The following is a 24304-nucleotide window of genomic DNA, read 5'->3' on the forward strand; positions in this document are numbered from 1 at the left end:
TATTGATGAAATAGTTGACGGCATCGGAGAATTGTTATTATGTGGATTGGCATGATTTATAAATCAGTATGCGTAGAGGAATCAAAAAGATACATAAGATAAAAAGTTATTTGCACACAAAAATCCATGGAAAATATCAGCACAATATTATTTCTGCGCAGTATACGTATATATTCCATTCAATAAAACTCTGAAACCAAGTCATCTGAATTGATGACGTCAAAACGTTACAATGTTGCCGCATCTACTTTGAGATTAAGGTTCATTTTGATTTCGACATTCAACGAAATTCTAATCTAAATAAAATAATTAAACTCTCAATAATAAAAAAATATATTATTAAATTAAAAAACACTGTTATAAAATATAATTTATTTTAACATTACAGTACATGTAATGCATATATTATCAAAGGACTTAAAACTAGAATTAATTATAGAGTATAATAGTTTGTAGGTTAGGGCTGTGTTTTATTATATTTACATTGATTTGTTTTCAATACGACCTATGAATTAGAGTTCTAGGAGCGTTTTTTTTATAGTCGTATCCCCTTGAGACCTAACCTACCTAATTAACAATTATATATCTTCATATCATTATCATATTTGCCTTTTACTTTTTTTTATATTTGCTTTTTAGTCATTATTTTCTTCAGTATAATATTTCCTTTTCATTTTGATATCACTGTATTTCTCCTTAGTTTGTTCTGTTAATACCTGTATACATCCTTCTTGATAAAACTAGATTAGATAGTTAGATATAAAACAATTAGATAGAACCTAATCAATTTGTATTCTAACGTTTGCCTTTTCTCGAAATTTTGCTCTTTTAGCACTATTTTTATTATCATCTGGTATGAGTTGGATTGTATGTATACACATATTGAAATAATAAAGTTTTATATACCTTATCTTTCTTTATAATAAGAGATTTTATCCCATGATTTTAAAAATGGTATTCTTTAAAAATAATGCCTGGAAGTTATAATGCCTATTTCCTAACAGCCCATGGAAGGCTGCTCTACATCCCTTCAATCCCTCTTCTTTGGCTATTATTCAGATTAAAACTTTCCTCTGAAATAAATGTATTAAATTGAAAAAGTTATATTAATTTTTATATTGAAAAAACTACTCACTGCTTTTATACATTTCATATATTTGAACATCAAGCTGATCTTAATTCGTCACCCCTTTCGTATAAGGACGGTCTCTTTTCGGTCAATCTAAGATTAAATTTTTCATTTTTTGAGATATTTCAGTGACCCTCTCCATACTAATGTTCAGTGCAACTGCAACACCCTAAAATATTTTCAATGAAAACCGCAGCAACTTAATAAGTAACAGTAAAATTGCTTACCTTTTTAAATAACCTTCCTGGCAATTTTTTACTCCTTGTAACTCGTTCCTGTTCGAAGTAACTTATTAGAAACGCATTATGTTCTAGTCTGGATTCGGTATTTTGAATCAGAGTATTAATAAGCAGCGATTTAAAATGTACCAAAACAAGCAAAACGTTCAGATAATATTTGCCTTTTTATAATCTGTAGTTATTATAATTAATACCGAATGACTTTGGTAGACTGAGTCTGTTTGATGTTCGAAATTATCAGACACCATTCTATTTCTTTTTAAATAGATAAAAATTAGAAAGAGTATATTGTCTAACTCTAAATGGAATTTACAATTTTCGATAGACACATATTGATGACGTGAGTTCACTGTTATATTGAAAAACTATATATAGACGTTTAAATAGGTCGCTATGCGCAACATAATAATTCATTAACAGCTGGTACATTGCATCTTCTTAAATGCTCTCCATACGATACTTTGCCTGGTTTAATGATAATAACGTAGTTGATGTTTTGTAATGTATTGGAAACAGTGAAAACCAACCGGACTAATTAGTTATGATTTTTGTTGTTGCCTATTATGTTACAACCACGACAAGCCAACAGAGAGCGTGTATAATTTTTTTCTTGCCTTCGTGGTTTGTCGTGAAATGGGATCTGCACCAGGCATTGAAAACAAGGAACCAATTTACTGGTATACTTGGCCCGGAATTTTGATGTTGTGCAAAATTACAACCATCCTATGAACGATTTTTGTCGCTCCAAGTGATGTTATTTGGAAAGAAGGATTTAATATACGAATTTTACTCCAATCAATTTCGATTGAGATGTGGCTCCAGCTAATGGTGCTTTCAATGGTTCTAGTGCAATATTTAATAATAGAGGTTAGACTTTTCCTCATGCACAGTTAAGACTGACCAATTTACCTTTATATTTAAATACATGACAATGTAAATTAACATGCACTGTATTATGTAACACACAATATATCCCATGATTCTGCTTGACTGGATGATGATGACGATGCTTGATTGATCAGAGAGCACGTTTTATTTTTAAGAATACAAATTATGATTAATTATGCTACATAAAACAAAGGGTCATCACCAGGTTTCACATCTTCCGATACGACACCGACACGACAGGTCAGTACGTACTTAAACATTTGCCGACACGATATCGTTTGTATGGTCAAACGACACCGACACGACATCGACACCGACACGACACCGACACGACACCGACACGACACCGACACGACACCGACACGACACCGACACGACACCGACACGACACCGACACGACACCGAGACGACACCGACACGACACCGACACGACACCGACACGACACCGACACGACACCGACACGACACCGACACGACACCGACACGACACCGACACGACACCGACACGACACCGACACGACACCGACACGACACCGACACGACACCGACACGACACCGACACGACACCGACACGACACCGACACGACACCGACACGACACCGACACGACACCGACACGACACCGACACGACACCGACACGACACCGACACGACACCGACACGACACACGTTGCTTGATCGAGATTTGAGTGTTTGGCACAGAAACCGAATTGACAAACAAAGGATTATATTATAGGTGTAATATTGCTTTTTCGTCAAGTTTAGAGAGTGAATTAATCAGATTGACGGACCTGTAGTTAGATTTGAATATCTCATTACCGATTTTCTTGAAATTCCTATCGAAAAAGACATTAAAATAATATCTCGTTTTTTAGAAGAGCCATAATTTGACGAAAAAATTTTTGAATTTTTACTTTTTTTCTTTGTTTCACCTCTCTAGTATTTTTTTGTTTTAGATTCCTAGGAAGGTTGTAATCGTGAAAACTGGGTGCGCCATTTTTTTGAAATCTCTGAGTGCATCCTTTCTTTTCTTTTATATATTCTATACACATTAATAAATATCTGATGAAAATAGATAGTAAACACATTATTTGACTTATTTATATCACTTGTAAAAAATCTTAAAATGCATGCCTTTAGATTTGAATGCTGACTTAATAAAAAATAATGTCAATCAGAGAAGAATGCGAAAAATTTAATTCCAATTCAGTTTTAACTTACTTTAAGATGTAAAGCGAATAAACAAGCTTGTATCATTAAGTACGCGAATTTTTGTTCATTGTAGTTCATTTTAGATTATGATATACCGAAGATTCAATCCAACCAAATGTGTCGGTTATAAGAGATATATTTTATACAAGAAAAATGTAGAGCTTTAATGCATTACTTTGTAATTGATGGACAGCATGTAAGTTATAATTGGTGTAAAATATAATAAGTGTATAATAAGGAAATCCTACCTTGACTGCCAAGTGTGCCTAATAAGTAATACCTAACCTAGAATATAATTGAATTTATTTCGCACCTGTTTTATTTTATAATAATTTTACTAAGAACTAGTTGAACTTAAATACTCAATATAACATATAATGTAAATTCTGAGAATACAGTGAAAGGTTTATACAAATTTGCATCTATTTTTTTTCCGATAATTTGTGTGTTATAATATCTTTAAATTATTATAATACCTATCAACTTATAATATATTAGTTATATTATAATTATATAAATATATATAAACTAAAATTTATTAGAACTTACCTACGTTTTGATAACTACTAATAAAGCAAGCAAATGCAATTAATTTATAAACTTAAAAATACAATTTTTATGTAAATGCAAATGCAAATTTCATGTTTCAATGTACTAAAAATGAAAGCAAAAAATAGCGAAGACTAAATAAACAAGTACTCATGGGAAAACCATTAACAAAATATTATGAATTAATTAATACCTTACTTGTATTCATAAAAATCCATAACTGAAAACGTACGTCCTTATGTTTAAGATTAAGTTTATTTATGGAAAAATGTAGAAAAATATTGGTTTTCTGGATGACAAAAGGTTAAAAAAAAACAATAAATGGAATAGCAGTCTATTTAATCTTCAAAACAGCCAATATAATATGTTGAAAAGATAAGATATTATTAAGCTAAAAATGATAACATGACATGATTACATGACTATAAAGCAAAATTCCTTTGAGATTTAATTTTATAATTTATTCTAATCGTTTTAGATGTGAAGATTGTCATGTGTAATTGTTGGATGAAATAAGGAAAGCTATGAAAGAAAACTTGCATTAAGCTGCAGTTATAAATTTGTGGTTTGGAGTATAATAGTTGGGTGACTAATTTAAAAATTAAAGAAACTACCACAATATAAAATATTTTAATTAAATTATTTAATTGTTTGAGAAATGTGGCTTGAAATATAAAGAAAAGAGCGCTTTATTATTTTAAAATATTCATATTATGAGCATTTTATTATGTTATGTAATTATGTTTGGTATCTTTTCATACCGAATTAGATTTTATAATAATGATAAGTAATTCACTGGAATATGCTACATCTACATAATTTAAGCGTTGCCATGTAAGAGGATAATGCTGTGTCTGTTATGGCTTATTGTTGTTTTTTTTTTGCAACAATAACATACGTCGTTGAAACTATTCAATTGACGTCGGTACGCATCTGTAGTAATAGTTTTGTTCGACTTTAGCTCATTTAACACTATGACTTGCAGATCGCACAATATACAAATCAAGACCTTATGACCATAACTATTCTTTTAACGTCTAGAAACAGTCATTTCTACTTGTTAAAAGACCGAAAACAATTGTTAAAGTGTCTAAAATTTTTCAGTACAATTATTTAATTTTTTTTTATTAATTAATTGTCTCCTTGTGTTAAATATGGGGTTGTACTAAATCAACTAACTATTTAGCAAATTCTACGCTGCCAAAGCAAAATTCGTGGGTTAATTACCAATGATCATCGCTGTCTATCGGTATCTAATCATCGATCATCGAATCAAAAAGTGCAAATAAGCTTCAAATCAAAAAGACCCTTCGAATGTATCCAAGATTTTACTTTAACATATGAAAGAAGGTTAAAAAATCACACCAACTTAGAAACAATACATCTTCTGGAGAACTCGAAATCAGAAGGCTGATATAAAACAAACCACACGAACTTATTTAATGTATTTAAATGTTACTGGTAACATTAACTCAAGTTAATCTAACTTAATAGTAATTTCAGAAGTACTTACTAATGTATCTATATCACACTCATCTTGCTTGTGAATATATAGATATATATTATAAACAGCTATAAATTAACTTATCATTAAGATTTTATTAAGCGTATCTAATAAAATATTTTTTTTTTTAAATATATATTTACTGACTATTTCAACAACAGATCAATAATAGTAAAACTTTGTCATACCTACAGTATCGAAGTATCTTAGAAAGGAAAATAAATCATAACAGACATAAAATATACAATCGATAGACGTTGTCCAGCTTAAACGTTATTTTTCATACCGAGTAATCTGTAATCAAGTTTATAGACGATTTAAATTTTTGTTTCAACACACATTCAATGGTATTTTAGGGTAAATGATGTGGCTCGGTGAATGGAGGTAAAACGAAATAAAAGAGTGGTGTTTACATTATGTGACCGTTATTTATTGGCTATATAAAAAAATGTGAAAAATACAAAGGATAAAACGGATGGCAGCGGAGTTACCTGTTGACGAGGCTTGGGCAGTCGATGGTGGCACGTCTAAATTAAACAATAGTCGAGTACTGAATGAATCGAAGTACCCTTCAATAAAATCCCAGATAAACGTCTCGGGGTTCTAGCTATTCGTTATCGGGTTCTAGTTGGCGTTGCTGGCACCCCGCCATTATATTTCTGGGTATTTTGTAGACCGTTATTCCACGATGTAAAATTCGACATACCTCAAGGTCGCTACAGTATCATGGCGTTACATTGGAATTTGATCTGGCAACAATGCAAATTTAATTCCATCCTAGTTTTGATTGCACGTAAATGTTATAAACAGACGTGGCGGTCTTGTATATGATGCAGACTACCACTGTATGATGATGAAAGAATATTTGCGATATTGATGTTGTCAATATCAGTTGTTCTATCTTCGTTATTGATCAGGCAAATAAATGTAGTCCACAGAACTAATTTTAGCTTGATTAAATTTAATGTAGTGCAATCCGTCACTTTCGATTGTGCCGCACATATCAACAATGTATTGATGAAATAGTTGACGGCATCGGAGAATTGTTATTATGTTGATTGGCATGATTTAGAAATTAGTATGCATAGAGGAATCAAAAAGATACATAAGATACAAAGAAGTTATTTGCACACAAAAATCGATGGACAATGCAAAGTATTAATGAATGGATGCAAGTCGCAAGGACAAATATCCGCATCGTAAGGACGAATATTGAATTGTATCACCAGCACAATATTATTTCTGCGCAGTATACGTATGTATTCCATTCAATAAAACACTGAAATTACGTCATCTGAATTGATGACGTCAAAACGTTACAATGTTGCCGCATCTACTTTGAGATTTAGGTTCATTTTGATTTCGGCATACAACGAAATCCTAATCTAAATAAAATAATTAAACTCTTAATAATAAAAAATTATATTATTAATTTAAAAAACACTGTTATAAAATTTAATTTATTTTAACATTACAGTACATCTAATGGATATATTATCAAAGGACTTAAAACTAGAATTAATTATAGAGTATAATAGTTTGTAGGTTAGGGCTGTGTTTTATTATATTTACATTGATTTGTTTTCCATACGACCTATAGTCGTATCCCCTTGAGGCCTATCCTACCTAATTAACAACTATATATATCTTATTATCATTATCATATTTGCCTTTTACGCTTAGTCATTATTTCCTTCAGTATAGTGTTTCCTTGTAAAGTCATTTTGATATCACTGTCTTTCTTTTAATTTGTTCTGTTACTATCTGTAAACATCCTTCTTGATAAAACTAGATTAGATAGTTAGATATAAAACTATTAGATATAACCTAATCAATTTGTATTCTAACATTTGCGTTTTTTCGAAATTTTGCTATTTTAGCACCATTTTTATTATCATCTTGTATGAGTTGGGTTGTATGTATACCCATATTGAAATAATAAAGTTTTATATACTTTATCTTTGTAACAAGAGATTTTATCACATGCTTTTCAAAATTGTATTCTTTAAAAATAATGCCTGGAAGTTATAATGCCTATTTCCTAACAGCCCATGGAAGGCTGCTCTACATCCCTTCAATCCCTCTTCTTTGGCTATTTTTCAGATTAACACTTTCCTCTGAAATAAATGTATTAAATTGAAAAAGTTATATTAATTTTTATATTGAAAAAACTACTCACTGCTTTTATACATTTCATATATTTGAACATCAAGCTGATTTTAATTCGTCACCCCTTTCGCATAAGGACGGTCTCTTTTCGGTCAATCTAAGATTATATTTTTCATTTTTTGAGATATTTCAGTGACCCTCTCCATACTAATGTTCAGTGCAACTGCAACACGCTAAAATATGTTCAATGAAAACCGCAGCAACTTAATAAGTAACAGTAAAATTTCTTACCTTTTTAAATAACCTTCCTGGCAATTTTTTACTCCTTGTAACTCGTTCCTGTTCGAAGTAACTTATTAGAAACGCATTATGTTCTAGTCTGGATTCGGTATTTTGAATCAGAGTATTAATAGGCAGCGATTTAAAATGTACCAAAACAAGCAAAACGTTCAGATAATATTTGCCTTTTTATAATCTGTAGTTATTATAATTAATACCGAATGACTTTGGTAGACTGAGTCTGTTTGATGTTTGAAATTATCAGACACCATTCTATTTCTTTTTAAATAGATAAAAATTAGAAAGAGTATATTGTCTAACTCTAAAAGGAATTTACAATTTTCGATAGACACATATTGATAACGTGAGTTCACTGTTATATTGAAAAACTATATATAGACGTTTAAATAGGTCGCTAAGCGCAATATAATAATTCATTAACAGCTGGTACATTGCATCTTCTTAAATGCTCTCCATACGATACTTTGCCTGGTTTAATGATAATAACGTAGTTGATGTTTTGTAATGTATTGGAAACAGTGAAAACCAACCGGACTAATTAGTTATGATTTTTGTTGTTGCCTATTATGTTACAACCACGACAAGCCAACAGAGAGCGTGTATAATTTTTTTCTTGCCTTCGTGGTTTGTCGTGAAATGGGATCTGCACTAGGCATTGAAAACAAGGAACCAATTTACTGGTATACTTGGCCCGGAATTTTGATGTTGTGCAAAATTACAACCATCCTATGAACGATTTTTGTCGCTCCAAGTGATGTTATTTGGAAAGAAGGATTTAATATACGAATTTTACTCCAATCAATTTCGATTGAGATGTGGCTCCAGCTAATGGTGCTTTCAATGGTTCTAGTGCAATATTTAATAATAGAGGTTAGACATTTCCTCATGCACAGTTAAGACTGACCAATTTACCTTTATATTTAAATACATTACAATGTAAATTAACATGCACTGTATTATGTAACACACAATAAATCCCATGATTCTGCTTGACTGGATGATGATGACGATGCTTGATTGATCAGAGAGCACGTTTTATTTTTAAGAATACAAATTATGATTAATTATGCTACATAAAACAAAGGGTCATCACCAGGTTTCACATCTTCCGATACGACACCGACACGACAGGTCAGTACGTACTTAAACATTTGCCGACACGATATCGTTTGTATGGTCAAACGACACCGACACGACACACGTTGCTTGATCGAGATTTGAGTGTTTGGCACAGAAACCGAATTGACAAACAAAGGATTATATTATAGGTGTAATATTGCTTTTTCGTCAAGTTTAGAGAGTGAATTAATCAGATTGACGGACCTGTAGTTAGATTTGAATATCTCATTACTGATTTTCTTGAAATTCCTATCGAAAAAGACATTAAAATAATATCTCGTTTTTTAGAAGAGCCATAATTTGACGAAAAAATGTTTGAATTTTTACTTTTTTTCTTTGTTTCACCTCTCTAGTATTTTTTTGTTTTAGATTCCTAGGAAGGTTGTAATCGTGAAAACTGGGTGCGCCATTTTTTTGAAATCTCTGAGTGCATCCTTTCTTTTCTTTTATATATTCTATACACATTAATAAATATCTGATGAAAATAGATAGTAAACACATTATTTGACTTATTTATATCACTTGTAAAAAATCTTAAAATGCATGCCTTTAGATTTGAATGCTGACTTAATAAAAAATAATGTCAATCAGAGAAGAATGCGAAAAATTTAATTCCAATTCAGTTTTAACTTACTTTAAGATGTAAAGCGAATAAACAAGCTTGTATCATTAAGTACGCGAATTTTTGTTCATTGTAGTTCATTTTAGATTATGATATACCGAAGATTCAATCCAACCAAATGTGTCGGTTATAAGAGATATATTTTATACAAGAAAAATGTAGAGCTTTAATGCATTACTTTGTAATTGATGGACAGCATGTAAGTTATAATTGGTGTAAAATATAATAAGTGTATAATAAGGAAATCCTACCTTGACTGCCAAGTGTGCCTAATAAGTAATACCTAACCTAGAATATAATTGAATTTATTTCGCACCTGTTTTATTTTATAATAATTTTACTAAGAACTAGTTGAACTTAAATACTCAATATAACATATAATGTAAATTCTGAGAATACAGTGAAAGGTTTATACAAATTTGCATCTATTTTTTTTCCGATAATTTGTGTGTTATAATATCTTTAAATTATTATAATACCTATCAACTTATAATATATTAGTTATATTATAATTATATAAATATATATAAACTAAAATTTATTAGAACTTACCTACGTTTTGATAACTACTAATAAAGCAAGCAAATGCAATTAATTTATAAACTTAAAAATACAATTTTTATGTAAATGCAAATGCAAATTTCATGTTTCAATGTACTAAAAATGAAAGCAAAAAATAGCGAAGACTAAATAAACAAGTACTCATGGGAAAACCATTAACAAAATATTATGAATTAATTAATACCTTACTTGTATTCATAAAAATCCATAACTGAAAACGTACGTCCTTATGTTTAAGATTAAGTTTATTTATGGAAAAATGTAGAAAAATATTGGTTTTCTGGATGACAAAAGGTTAAAAAAAAACAATAAATGGAATAGCAGTCTATTTAATCTTCAAAACAGCCAATATAATATGTTGAAAAGATAAGATATTATTAAGCTAAAAATGATAACATGACATGATTACATGACTATAAAGCAAAATTCCTTTAAGATTTAATTTTATAATTTATTCTAATCGTTTTAGATGTGAAGATTGTCATGTGTAATTGTTGGATGAAATAAGGAAAGCTATGAAAGAAAACTTGCATTAAGCTGCAGTTATAAATTTGTGGTTTGGAGTATAATAGTTGGGTGACTAATTTAAAAATTAAAGAAACTACCACAATATAAAATATTTTAATTAAATTATTTAATTGTTTGAGAAAAGTGGCTTGAAATATAAAGAAAAGAGCGCTTTATTATTTTAAAATATTCATATTATGAGCATTTTATTACGTTATGTAATTATGTTTGGTATCTTTTCATACCGAATTAGATTTTATAATAATGATAAGTAATTCACTGGAATATGCTACATCTACATAATTTAAGCGTTGCCATGTAAGAGGATAATGCTGTGTCTGTTATGGCTTATTGTTGTTTTTTTTGCAACAATAACATACGTCGTTGAAACTATTCAATTGACGTCGGTACGCATCTGTAGTAATAGTTTTGTTCGACTTTAGCTCATTTAACACTATGACTTGCAGATCGCACAATATACAAATCAAGACCTTATGACCATAACTATTCTTTTAACGTCTAGAAACAGTCATTTCTACTTGCTAAAAGACCAAAAACAATTGTTAAAGTGTCTAAAATTTTTCAATACAATTATTTAATTTTTTTTTATTAATTAATTGTCTCCTTGTGTTAAATATGGGGTTGTACTAAATCAACTAACTATTTAGCAAATTCTACGCTGCCAAAGCAAAATTCGTCGGTTAATTACCAATGATCATCGCTGTCTATCGGTATCTAATCATCGATCATCGAATCAAAAAGTGCAAATAAGCTTCAAATCAAAAAGACCCTTCGAATGTATCCAAGATTTTGCTTTAACATATGAAAGAAGGTTATAAAAGCACACCAACTTAGAAACAATACATTTTCTGGGGAACTTGCAGGAAATCACAAGGCTGATATAAAACAAACCACACGAACTTATTTAATGTATTTAAGTGTTACTGGTAAAATTAGCTCAAGTTAATCTAATTTAATTGTAATTTCGGAAGTACTTACTATTGTATTTATATCACACTCATCTTGCTTGTGAATATATACATATACATTATAAACAGCTATAAATTAATTTATCATTGAGATTTTATTAAGCGTGTCTAATAAAATATTTTTTTTAAAGAAATATAAATCTACTGACCATTTCAACAACAGATCAATAATAGTACAACTTTGTCATGTCTACGGTATCGAATAGTCTTAGAAAGGGAGATAAATCATAACAGACATAAAATATACAACCGAAAGACGTTCTTTTCCTCATGCACAGTTAAGACTGACAAATTTACCTTTATATTTAAATACATGACAATGTAAATTAACATGCACTGTATTATGTAACACACAATAAATCCCATGATTCTGCTTGACTGGATGATGATGACGATGCTTGATTGATCAGAGAGCACGTTTTATTTTTAAGAATACAAATTATGATTAATTATGCTACATAAAACAAAGGGTCATCACCAGGTTTCACATCTTCCGATACGACACCGACACGACAGGTCAGTACGTACTTAAACATTTGCCGACACGATATCGTTTGTATGGTCAAACGACACCGACACGACACCGACACGACACCGACACGACACCGACACGACACCGACACGACACCGACACGACACCGACACGACACCGACACGACACCGACACGACACCGACACGACACCGACACGACACCGACACGACACCGAAACGACACCGACACGACACCGATACGACACCGACACGACACCGACACGACACCGAAACGACACCGACACGACACCGACACGACACCGACACGACACCGACACGACACCGAAACGACACCGACACGACACCGACACGAAACCGACACGACACCGACACGACACCGACACGACACCGACACGACACCGACACGACACCGACACGACACCGACACGACACCGACACGACACCGACACGACACCGACACGACACCGACACGACACCGACACGACACCGACACGACACCGACACGACACCGACACGACACCGACACGACACCGACACGACACCGACACGACACCGACACGACACCGACGCGACACCGACACGACACACGTTGCTTGATCGAGATTTGAGTGTTTGGCACAGAAACCGAATTGACAAACAAAGGATTATATTATAGGTGTAATATTGCTTTTTCGTCAAGTTTAGAGAGTGAATTAATCAGATTGACGGACCTGTAGTTAGATTTGAATATCTCATTACCGATTTTCTTGAAATTCCTATCGAAAAAGACATTAAAATAATATCTCGTTTTTTAGAAGAGCCATAATTTGACGAAAAAATGTTTGAATTTTTACTTTTTTTCTTTGTTTCACCTCTCTAGTATTTTTTTGTTTTAGATTCCTAGGAAGGTTGTAATCGTGAAAACTGGGTGCGCCATTTTTTTAACTTTTTGACGCCATTTTTGACTTTAGCTCATTTAACACTATGACTTGCAGATCGCACAATATACAAATCAAGACCTTATGACCATAACTATTCTTTTAACGTCTAGAAACAGTCATTTCTACTTGCTAAAAGACCAAAAACAATTGTTAAAGTGTCTAAAATTTTTCAATACAATTATTTAATTTTTTTTTATTAATTAATTGTCTCCTTGTGTTAAATATGGGGTTGTACTAAATCAACTAACTATTTAGCAAATTCTACGCTGCCAAAGCAAAATTCGTCGGTTAATTACCAATGATCATCGCTGTCTATCGGTATCTAATCATCGATCATCGAATCAAAAAGTGCAAATAAGCTTCAAATCAAAAAGACCCTTCGAATGTATCCAAGATTTTGCTTTAACATATGAAAGAAGGTTATAAAAGCACACCAACTTAGAAACAATACATTTTCTGGAGAACTTGCAGGAAATCACAAGGCTGATATAAAACAAACCACACGAACTTATTTAATGTATTTAAGTGTTACTGGTAAAATTAGCTCAAGTTAATCTAATTTAATTGTAATTTCGGAAGTACTTACTATTGTATTTATATCACACTCATCTTGCTTGTGAATATATACATATACATTATAAACAGCTATAAATTAATTTATCATTGAGATTTTATTAAGCGTGTCTAATAAAATATTTTTTTAAAGAAATATAAATCTACTGACCATTTCAACAACAGATCAATAATAGTACAACTTTGTCATGTCTACGGTATCGAATAGTCTTAGAAAGGAAGATAAATCATAACAGACATAAAATATACAACCGAAAGACGTTGTTCAGCTTAAACGTTATTTTTCATACCGAGTAATCTGTAATCAAGTTTATAAACGATTTAAATTTTTGTTTGAACACACATTCAATGGTATTTTAGAGTAAATGATGTGGCTCGGTGAATAGAGGTAAAACGAAATGAAACAGTGGTGTTTACATTATGTGACCGTTATTTATTGGCTATATAAAAAAATGTGAAAAATACAAAGGTTAAAACGGATGGCAGCGGAGTTACCTGTTGACGAGGCTTGGGCAGTCGATGGTGGCACGTCTAAATTAAACAATAGTCGAGTACTGAATGAATCGAAGTACCCTTCAATAAAATCCCAGATAAACGTCTCGGGGTTGCTAGCTATTCGTTATCGGGTTCTAGTTGGCGCTGCTGGCACCCCGCCATTATATTTCTGGGTATTTTGTAGACCGTTATTCCACGATGAAAAATTCGACATACCTCAAGGTCGCTACAGTATCATGGCGTTACATTGGAATTTGATCTGGCAACAATGCAAATTTAATTCCATCCTAGTTTTGATTGCACGTAAATGTTATAAACAGACGTGGCGGTCTTGTATATGACGCAGACTACCACTGTATGATGATGAAAGAATATTTGCGATATTGATGTTGTCAATATCAGTTGTTCTATCTTCGTTATTGATCAGGCAAATAAATGTAGTCCACAGAACTAATTTTAGCTTGATTAAACTTAATGTAGTGCAATCCGTCACTTTCGATTGTGCCGCACATATTAACCATGTATTGATGAAATAGTTGACGGCATCGGAGAATTGTTATTATGTTGATTGGCATGATTTAGAAATTAGTATGCATAGAGGAATCAAAAAGATACATAAGATACAAAGAAGTTATTTGCACACAAAAATCGATGGACAATGCAAAGTATTAATGAATGGATGCAAGTCGCAAGGACAAATATCCGCATCGTAAGGACGAATATTGAATTGTATCACCAGCACAATATTATTTCTGCGCAGTATACGTATATATTCCATTCAATAAAACACTGAAATTACGTCATCTGAATTGATGACGTCAAAACGTTACAATGTTGCCGCATCTACTTTGAGATTTAGGTTCATTTTGATTTCGGCATACAACGAAATCCTAATCTAAATAAAATAATTAAACTCTTAATAATAAAAAATTATATTATTAAATTAAAAAACACTGTTATAAAATTTAATTTATTTTAACATTACAGTACATCTAATGGATATATTATCAAAGGACTTAAAACTAGAATTAATTATAGAGTATAATAGTTTGTAGGTTAGGGCTGTGTTTTATTATATTTACATTGATTTGTTTTCTATACGACCTATAGTCGTATCCCCTATATATATCTTATTATCATTATCATATTTGCCTTTTACGCTTAGTCATTATTTCCTTCAGTATAGTGTTTCCTTGTAAAGTCATTTTGATATCACTGTGTTTCTCCTTAGTTTGTTCTGTTACTATCTGTAAACATCCTTCTTGATAAAACTAGATTAGATAGTTAGATATAAAACTATTAGATATAACCTAATCAATTTGTATTCTAACATTTGCGTTTTTTCGAAATTTTGCTATTTTAGCACCATTTTTATTATCATCTTGTATGAGTTGGGTTGTATGTATACCCATATTGAAATAATAAAGTTTTATATACTTTATCTTTGTAACAAGAGATTTTATCACATATAATGCCTATTTCCTAACAGCCTATGGAAGGCTGCTCTACATCCCTTCAATCCCTCTTCTTTGGCTATTTTTCAGATTAACACTTTCCTCTGAAATAAATGTATTAAATTGAAAAAGTTATATTAATTTTTATATTGAAAAAACTACTCACTGCTTTTATACATTTCATATATTTGAACATCAGGCTGATCTTAATTCGTCACCCCTTTCGTATAAGGACGGTCTCTTTTCGGTCAATCTAAGATTATATTTTTCACTTTTTGAGATATTTCAGTGACCCTCTCCATACTAATGTTCAGTGCAACTGCAACACCCTAAAATATTTTCAGTTTGTATGGTCAAACGACACCGACACGACACCGACACGACACCGACACGACACCGACACGACACCGACACGAAACCGACACGACACCGACAGGACACCGACACGACACCGACACGACACCGACACGAAACCGACACGACACCGACACGACACCGACACGAAACCGACACGACACCGACACGACAACGACACGACACCGACACGACACCGACACGACACCGACACGACACCGACACGACACCGACACGACACCGACACGACACCGACACCGACACGACACCGACACGACACCGACACGACACCGACACGACACCGACACGACACCGACACGACACCGACACGACACCGACACGACACTGTGCACAATAAAAATCACTGATTGCTGTCCGCCGTCAACGACACGATACTGACATATCGAGTCGAGGTGTGAAAGAGTTCAATTTGTTTACGTGTGATTACGGGTCCACCGATATCGGTGTCGTGCCGGCAGATGTGAAAACGCCCAAAATTTATCATATATATATATCTATATATATATATATATATATATATATCAATATTTTCAGCAACAAAATAAATTTTCAAATAGTAAATAAAATATCCATAAAAATATTTTGTACCAATTTTCTTAATTACAAATTTAAAGTAAAAAAATGATCAGAATACATATAAGCGCATAATAATATAATCAATTTGTGCCTTCGATATTTTTGAACTTACCTTAATTTTAAGGATCATATAGAATCATTTTGTGGATTTAATTGATAAATGCATGAGGTAAAACTTATTTTAACAAATATTCCTTTATTTATTTATTAATAAAAATAACAAGAAATATTAAGCAACAATAAAAATATTGCACCAATCAGGACAACTTTTTTGAAACATTTAATTTACGTTATTTTTCGAAGGATAATTCTAGCCTTTTCGTAATCTTCTTTGGGCTGGTCTTTATCTCCCCATCCCCATACATTGTGAGAGCCATCTCCAGTTTTTTGTACGCGTTTCTGAACCATTTCAGCAGACACCGTTTTCAGGTCATAAGCCCATCCAATTTTTGCAAAAGCGTCTATGACGAGTGTAGACAAATTGGTAGAGTATTTACCAAGTTCGCTAGTTTTATAATCCCATGGAAAAGCGTGGTGATAATTATGCCAACCTTCGCCCAACGTAATAATAGATATTATCTTATTTTCGGCAGGGAAAATAGATCTAAAATTAAAACAGACAATATTTAATTATTTAAGCTACATTAATTGAGCACTACTTACTTATCGTAAGGCTTTTTACCCCACATATGAGCTACTGAATTTATCGACCAGGCGGCGTTGAGGCTACATACATATCGAAAAATATTTAGACAAAACGAATTACGAAATGTTTCATTCCACAAAATTATTGGGAAATAAGTGGGCAAAATAAAGCAAATTAAAGGCATCAGAATCATGTAATATTTATGTTGGAAGTATACAATCGGATCAGCAAACAAGTCTGATATATCCAACAATTTGCCTTTGTTTTTTACTTCGGGATGTTTCTTACACAATAGCCAGCCAACATGAGAGAAAAAGAAACCTCTCTTAGCGTTATGAGGGTCAGCGTCAGTATCTGAATATTTATGGTGTACTCTATGATCTCTAGTCCATATAATAATTGAATTCTAAAATGAAAATCCACATTATATATAATATAGGTATATTATTCATTCGTTACTAATCCAGTATTATTAAATAAAGTGATTTGTTATATTTTATCATCATCATCATTATTTTAATGCCGGCGATTGAAAAGACTATTTGCTTCTCAATTAATACCTTGCGTTTACTACCGCAATTATTTTTCAATAAATTTCTCAACAGTTGGTAATCGAGTGAAAATTTTCTAAATTCAGACACTGTTGTACAGACATCGTAAAATGTAATAATAATGTCTAATAACACTTGGGACATTCGATAGAGAAATAAGCGTTCCATAATAATAACAATTTGGAACGACAACAGTATTTTGAACGTGATATCCAAGCCGTTTCAAACCGCATTCAGATACACACATCTATAGGAAAAAACGAGTAAATGTTGAGCAACCAGAGCTAATAAAAATTTATAATAAATACATAATCGTTGTTCACGTTCTTGACCTTACAGTATAAAACGTGCGATTGCTACACAAAAAAATCGAAAATGGAAACTCGACCCTCTAATATTCCGCAGAATAGTGTCTATGTCCCTTCTTCAAACGAATTCATCTGGAGACAGCCGAAATAGATCAAGGCCTTCCTATTGAAAATGTGGATTCCAAATTTGACAGAATCGATCACCTTGTAAGCAGACAAGAAAAAAAATGTGCCAATTGAAAAGCGGCATTATAATTTTTTTATAAAAATAAATACTCTTTCATATTGGGTTTTTAAAAATTATTTAATTTGCTCAATTGCCTACTGTACATTTAAAAGAACACCCATTTTTTGCTATAAAAATCAATTTCATTTAAATTTTGCGTAGTGTAATTGATGCAATTTGCTCCAATATTTCAAAAATTAAAAAAAAAATAGTGTCAGGCATATCTGGGTTAATACGTTTCTATAATAAACTGTCTTAATGCACTGGTCTTCCCTACACAACCACTATTTGTTCTTCTTAACCAGTTTTTCATTCTTTTATTCTTTCTAGTTATTATAGAATCTGAAAAATAGGAACACTAACATTGTCTGATACTCGCTCACTGTGGTTACATTTCGTGAATAAATCATAAGGCACATCTGTTGAGAAATAAGCACTTTCATTGAGCGCGAGTTATGGATTGATGATGATGAACATAATATTGAAATGTACTAACCTCATATGCCAAAGTGTTGCAGAACATTAGAATGACTTTTAAAGGCCACTTAGCTTTATAGGATCTATGACACCATAATCGGTGAGCCCCAGCAGTAATACCCAAAGCGGATAAATGATATAAAATAACAGCTAAAAATATAATTGTCTAAATATCTGACTGAGATTAACTTAAAGAACAATATATCTAATCATTGAATATTAAATAAAAAAATATATAATTTATATAAAAAATAATTATAAAAATATATATAAATAAAATATATAAATATATAGATATAAAAAATTAATTTGTATATAACCTAAATATATATGTACTTATATATAACTAGCGACCCGCCCCGGCTTCTCACGGGTGCAATGCTGATACTAAATTAAATACACTACAGAAAAAATATGAACGTTGTATATAAAAACATAGCGGCCCGCTCCGACTTTGCACGGGCATAAAATATATATGCCTATGTCACTCAATGAAAACATGATTAAAATCGATCCAGTATTTTTGGTTCATTCATTACTGCCCTTGGCCTGCACGCATTAAATTTGGAGTAAAACAATTCCTCTTCCCTATACTTACTATGAAGATTTCCTGCTATCTTTGGAATATCTAAATTCATACAATTTTTATTACATTACACATTTTTAAACGCAAATTTTAAATTTGTAGTATCTCCGAAAATATTTGTTTAATTTACATGCTGTAAGGAACCATATTGATCTATATTAATTGCACACTGTATTTAAGGTATTTAATTCGATAAGGATTAATGCCGTATTGCTTAAAATAGCTTCGTAAATAAGCCATTTTCTCACGTAAAAAGTAAACAATAAAAATGGTTAATGTGGGTTATCCCTAAAAGATAAACATATACCATCGCGGACTTTTTTGTAGACCTTTTTATGGTGTACAATACTGTAGTACATTAATTTGATCTAACTCGTAGGGTTAGGCAGCGTTTTTGCTAATTGCTAAATAAGCCTAAAAAAATAGGTTAATTTACGACATCACGTTAGAAACCTCTAAAATTAGCAATGTTGCCTTAGTATATTATGCATGTATTATACATATAAACCTTCCTCTTGAATCACTCTATCTATTGAAAAAAACCGCATCAAAATCCGTTGCGTAGTTTTAAAGATTTAAGCGCACATAGGGATATAGGGACAGAAAAGGCGACTTTGTTTTATACTATGTAGTGATACAAATTGATAGATTTATTTGTTCAATAAATTCTTCACTTCTAAATTAAATATTTCAATAATACAATGACGATGTTCCTTGCAAGGTAATTTAGAGAGTATAGAAAATCCTACCGAAATGGTAATGTATTTAAAAGTGCTCATATGAAACTTGGAGATGAATAAAAATTATGCGAAACTGCCAGATATTGTCGAGAAAATACATGCTTCTGGGAGGTCTTCAATGGACAAACTAACATATTGAAATGCTACTTTAGATATAATATTAAAAATAAATCATGTTATCACTATGCATAAACCACCGCTATAGGTCTAAATCAAAATAAGATGCTAAGAAGTGATGAAAATCGACATCTTGAAATGAATGTTCGGAAATTAGCCGAGAATAAGTTTTAACAATAACGTATTATAATTGGCATGAATGTTTTAGAACGCAAAAGAAATTTTGTTCGTGAACTAAATGCGGATTAATAAAATAGAAAGCAAAATAGAATTAGCATGAGAATTCATGAAAAATACCCGGTATATAGAATATTCTTCTTCTCTATCATTTTTTTCTATTGATTAAGATGCACAGTTTATACGCCAAATAATTTTTCTGATTTAGAGTTATTTTCATATTTAAAAAAGTTCTGTTATAAAAAATTGCTTCCAACGAAGAAAAAATACTACTTAGTTAATTAAAGGACGATTTTTTCAACGTCCAGTGTATTTCCAAAGCCATATTTAGTTCCCGCTAGATTGTGGATATACCCAGACCCATAATACATTGATAAATATTGTAATTATGTATTATAAGAACATATAAAAACACTTTTAAAACAAATATTAAGTGATATTGATTCAGATATTAAATTATTGTTAATTTTTATATTTTACATTAGACACGTAGAATGTTAAATATTGTTATTATTTACCATAAATTGTTGTATATAATTTAGCTGAGGTAAATATCAAAACCAATCCATATAGTGCAGTTAGAAGAAGGAAAATATAAATCGTGACATTTGTCCAAACCACTTCAATTTTTCTCTGTTGCGATGAATTTTCTTCCGCGTGTGAGACAGTAGAGCATATTTCATCATCATTCTCACTTAAAACACCAGTAGGCATTAGAATCGCATTAGAAGCCATGATTATATTCTATGTGAACTTTCTGAAACAAAAAGCATATTAAATATTTTCATATCAAGTATATCTGTCAAAAATATTTATAACCGTATTGATTTTTCAATTTGTGTGTTTTCCAAATATTGCTGGCTCATTAATTATACTGCTCAACAGAAAAATAACTAATTTTGAGTTAAAAATAATGTAACTTTGACCCCAGAAATTTTTCGGTTTTTCGACTATTTTCTTTTTTCTTTCTTTAATGTTTTGTATGATAATATTTAAGTTACGTGACTAAGCAACAGATTATAATTCGGAGAACACTAGTAGATTCAATAACGTCTTCTATTGTCCATAAATAGCATAACTGTTTTATTTCAGTGAAAGAAAAATGAAAATATTGCATTTCCTTGTCGGATTTTAATTTGAACTTTTCAAACACTTCTATTGAAATTATTATTATGCATTATATATTATATTATATGTAAATATGCATATTATATGCAAATTATTATTAATTATTACAATTATTTGTCAATTCCATTCTGACCAGCTTTGTATTTCACCAATACTTTTTTTCTAAATATATATTTTAAAGTCTCCTTTTACCAACTATGGGTTTATCTGGAGTGGGCCTAAAGTTTAACGTGGGCTCCGAACCACGGTCCTCAGCATTAAGCCTACCAACTGGCGAGTGACCAACTTTAGAAATCATCCCAGAAGACATCCGGTCTTACCCAGCCTGGTTACTGGCGTGACTGGGATCATTTTCCTTGTCGGATTTAAAATTCTTGCCTAGAATATTCACAAATATTAAACAATCATAAACATAAATTTAGGACCATGCCCCAGCAGGATTGGAACTCGCGGCTATCGCAACAGTAGGAGGACCCATCGCCTTTACCACTGCGCCACCAAGCCGGCTTCACCAATACATGTTTATATCTTTTCAGGTGATGCAGTGTAGTTAACTCTAATGGCTAAGATTGTAGTGTCATCAGTAAATGTAGCAACAAAATTTTTGTAAATAATAAATAATAATAATATAAAGTAGTATATGACTAAACTTTTTGAGTATTGGTCTGGGACAATAAGATGCTTTCAATAGAAGTTTCAATATAATATATGTATATATGTATATATATATATATATACTATATATAATTTGTTAATTAATTTTAAAGGATTAATATAAAACTGAAATACTCAATGTATAATATAAACTCTGAATAGATGTGAACATTTTTAAGACATTTGTATGTGATTTGTTCTGTTAATTTTGTGTGATATGAGGACTTTAACTAATTATTATATTTATCAACTTATAATTTATTAGAACTTACCTATGATTGTATAACTACTGATATCACCACAAAAATGCAATTAATTTATAAACCTGAAAATATATTTTTATGTAAATGTAAATGCAAATTTCATGTTTCAATGTATTAAAATGAAAACAAAATATAGCGAAGGCTAGAAAAACAACTGCTAATGGGAAAATCATTAATAAAATATTAGTAATTGTTTTCGAAAAAAAAAATCCATATAAGTTTATATATGAAAAATTTAGAAAATAGGGCCATGAGCTTATTTTATTAATTAAATAAAAAAATTAAATAGCAGCCTATTTAACCTTATATACAGCTTGCAACCGTGCCGTTGTCCTCGAAAAAATCCATATTTGAAAACGTACGCGTTTATGTTTAAGATTAAGTTTATTTATCAAAATATTTAGAAAAATATCGCCGAAAGGGTCTGCTTATGGTATTGTAAGCTGATTTTATTAAGAAAATGAAAACAAATCTAGGTAAAATAGCAATCTATTTAACCTACGGCCAACTTAACATATTAAAATTCATAGTTGTAGGAATGTTTGTCTGCTCGGCCGGAATGTAAGACTGTTTATGTGTTCGACGGGACAATGGACAGGATATTAGGTGAGCTAAAGAAAGTATGGAAGCGCTATGGAAGTAGTACTGTTACAAGGGGTAGAGAAAGAGAGAGAGAGAGAGAGAGAGAGACTTTTTTTGTTTCAAGATGACCAGCTAAAACCAAACGGTCTTATGCTGATGTCGCTTTGGGTTCGGGATAGTGAGTATTCATTCCTCATATCGACCATGTGGCATTGAGTAATGCCCAGACTTTTTGAATTGGAACACCTGGAGTAGTTCAAGTTGTCTCTCCGATACATACCTAAACCACACCTGTATTGGAATCACACCATAGATGGAACGGACTAGCATTTTATACAGAGTCTCTTTCTGGGGGATTGGGAGTTTAGTTTGTCTGCAAAGGAGCAGGAAGAGTAGACTATACATGCCATTGCCTTTGCAGATGGCGTGCTGGATTTTGACTGACCATTAGAACTGCGGTCTGGAGACGAGGTATGATCTGTTACTTTCTGGAGCCAGGGGATAGGGACTTTATCGATTTGGAGGTGATAAGCGCGGAACTCCTTCTTGCGGTGAATCAGAATAGCCTGAGTTTTTCTCGGGTTTATCTGCAGCCGCCAGAATTTGTACCACTCAATAGCCTGATTCAGTTGGATTTGAAGTCTGTCGCGAATAGCGTCGGGACTGTAACCGGTTCTGAAGAAGGCTGTATCACCTTCATAAAATGCTGTGTGGGAATGTTTGTGGAGTTGAAAATCAGCCATGTAAAGGTTGAAGAGGGCAGGGGCTAGTGGAGGACCTTGCGGGACTCCTGTGGAAATCTGTTTTCGAGAGGAGACTGCGTCACCGATCCTCACTTGAAAGAACCTACCGTCCAAATATGAATCTATTAGGGAGATTAGGTCATTCGTATAGTTGTGCCATACTTGATCGAAAGCTTTGGAAACATCTAAAAATATAACTTCAGTTTTTCGACCTTTTTTTAATGACTGATGTGTTATTGCTGCGACGCGAGCACCTTGGTGAAGGCACGGAAACCGAATTGATCGTTCAAGATTTTGTAGTGTACGTCTGTGAAACTGTTTAAAGCGTACAATATCGCTTTTTCGGCAAGTGAAGTGAACTAATCAGGCTGATGGGTTTCTAGTCAAATGGATTGGACTTGGCTTTCTTTCTTTAACCTTTTTTAATGATGGAGATTATGATGTTGGCAAGCTCTATATTAGAGTATTAGAAGAGTTAAGCAAGCTTCGTGAA

General features: G+C 32.0%; 1 protein-coding gene and 2 long non-coding RNA genes across 3 annotated transcripts; all 3 read right to left on the minus strand.

Moving 5' to 3' along the window:
• Positions 1 to 469: 469 nt before the first annotated feature.
• LOC143193652 (uncharacterized) lies at positions 470 to 2562 on the minus strand. Its single transcript, XR_013005072.1, has 3 exons — positions 1357 to 2562; positions 1136 to 1298; positions 470 to 1073 (listed from the first exon to the last, which is right to left on the minus strand). It is a non-coding gene; the product is annotated as an uncharacterized LOC143193652 (long non-coding RNA).
• A 4448-nt stretch (positions 2563 to 7010) lies between these two features.
• Positions 7011 to 8122, minus strand: LOC143193659 (uncharacterized). Its single transcript, XR_013005074.1, has 3 exons — positions 7921 to 8122; positions 7700 to 7862; positions 7011 to 7637 (listed from the first exon to the last, which is right to left on the minus strand). It is a non-coding gene; the product is annotated as an uncharacterized LOC143193659 (long non-coding RNA).
• Positions 8123 to 16789: 8667 nt separating this feature from the next.
• On the minus strand, positions 16790 to 22627 carry LOC143206655 (acyl-CoA Delta-9 desaturase-like). The gene is made up of 5 exons (XM_076419297.1): positions 22496 to 22627; positions 20960 to 21198; positions 18841 to 18971; positions 17277 to 17665; positions 16790 to 17217 (listed from the first exon to the last, which is right to left on the minus strand). The coding sequence occupies exons 2-5, from the start codon at positions 21174 to 21176 to the stop codon at positions 16899 to 16901; spliced, it is 1056 nt and encodes a 351-aa protein (XP_076275412.1). The 5' UTR covers positions 21177 to 21198; positions 22496 to 22627; the 3' UTR covers positions 16790 to 16898.
• Between the last annotated feature and the right edge of the window lie 1677 nt (positions 22628 to 24304).

The sequence above is a fragment of the Rhynchophorus ferrugineus genome, unplaced genomic scaffold, assembly GCF_030347505.1.
Source record: "Rhynchophorus ferrugineus isolate W39M unplaced genomic scaffold, kcgeb_rfMv2 rfM1, whole genome shotgun sequence".
NCBI classification, from domain to species: domain Eukaryota; kingdom Metazoa; phylum Arthropoda; class Insecta; order Coleoptera; family Curculionidae; genus Rhynchophorus; species Rhynchophorus ferrugineus.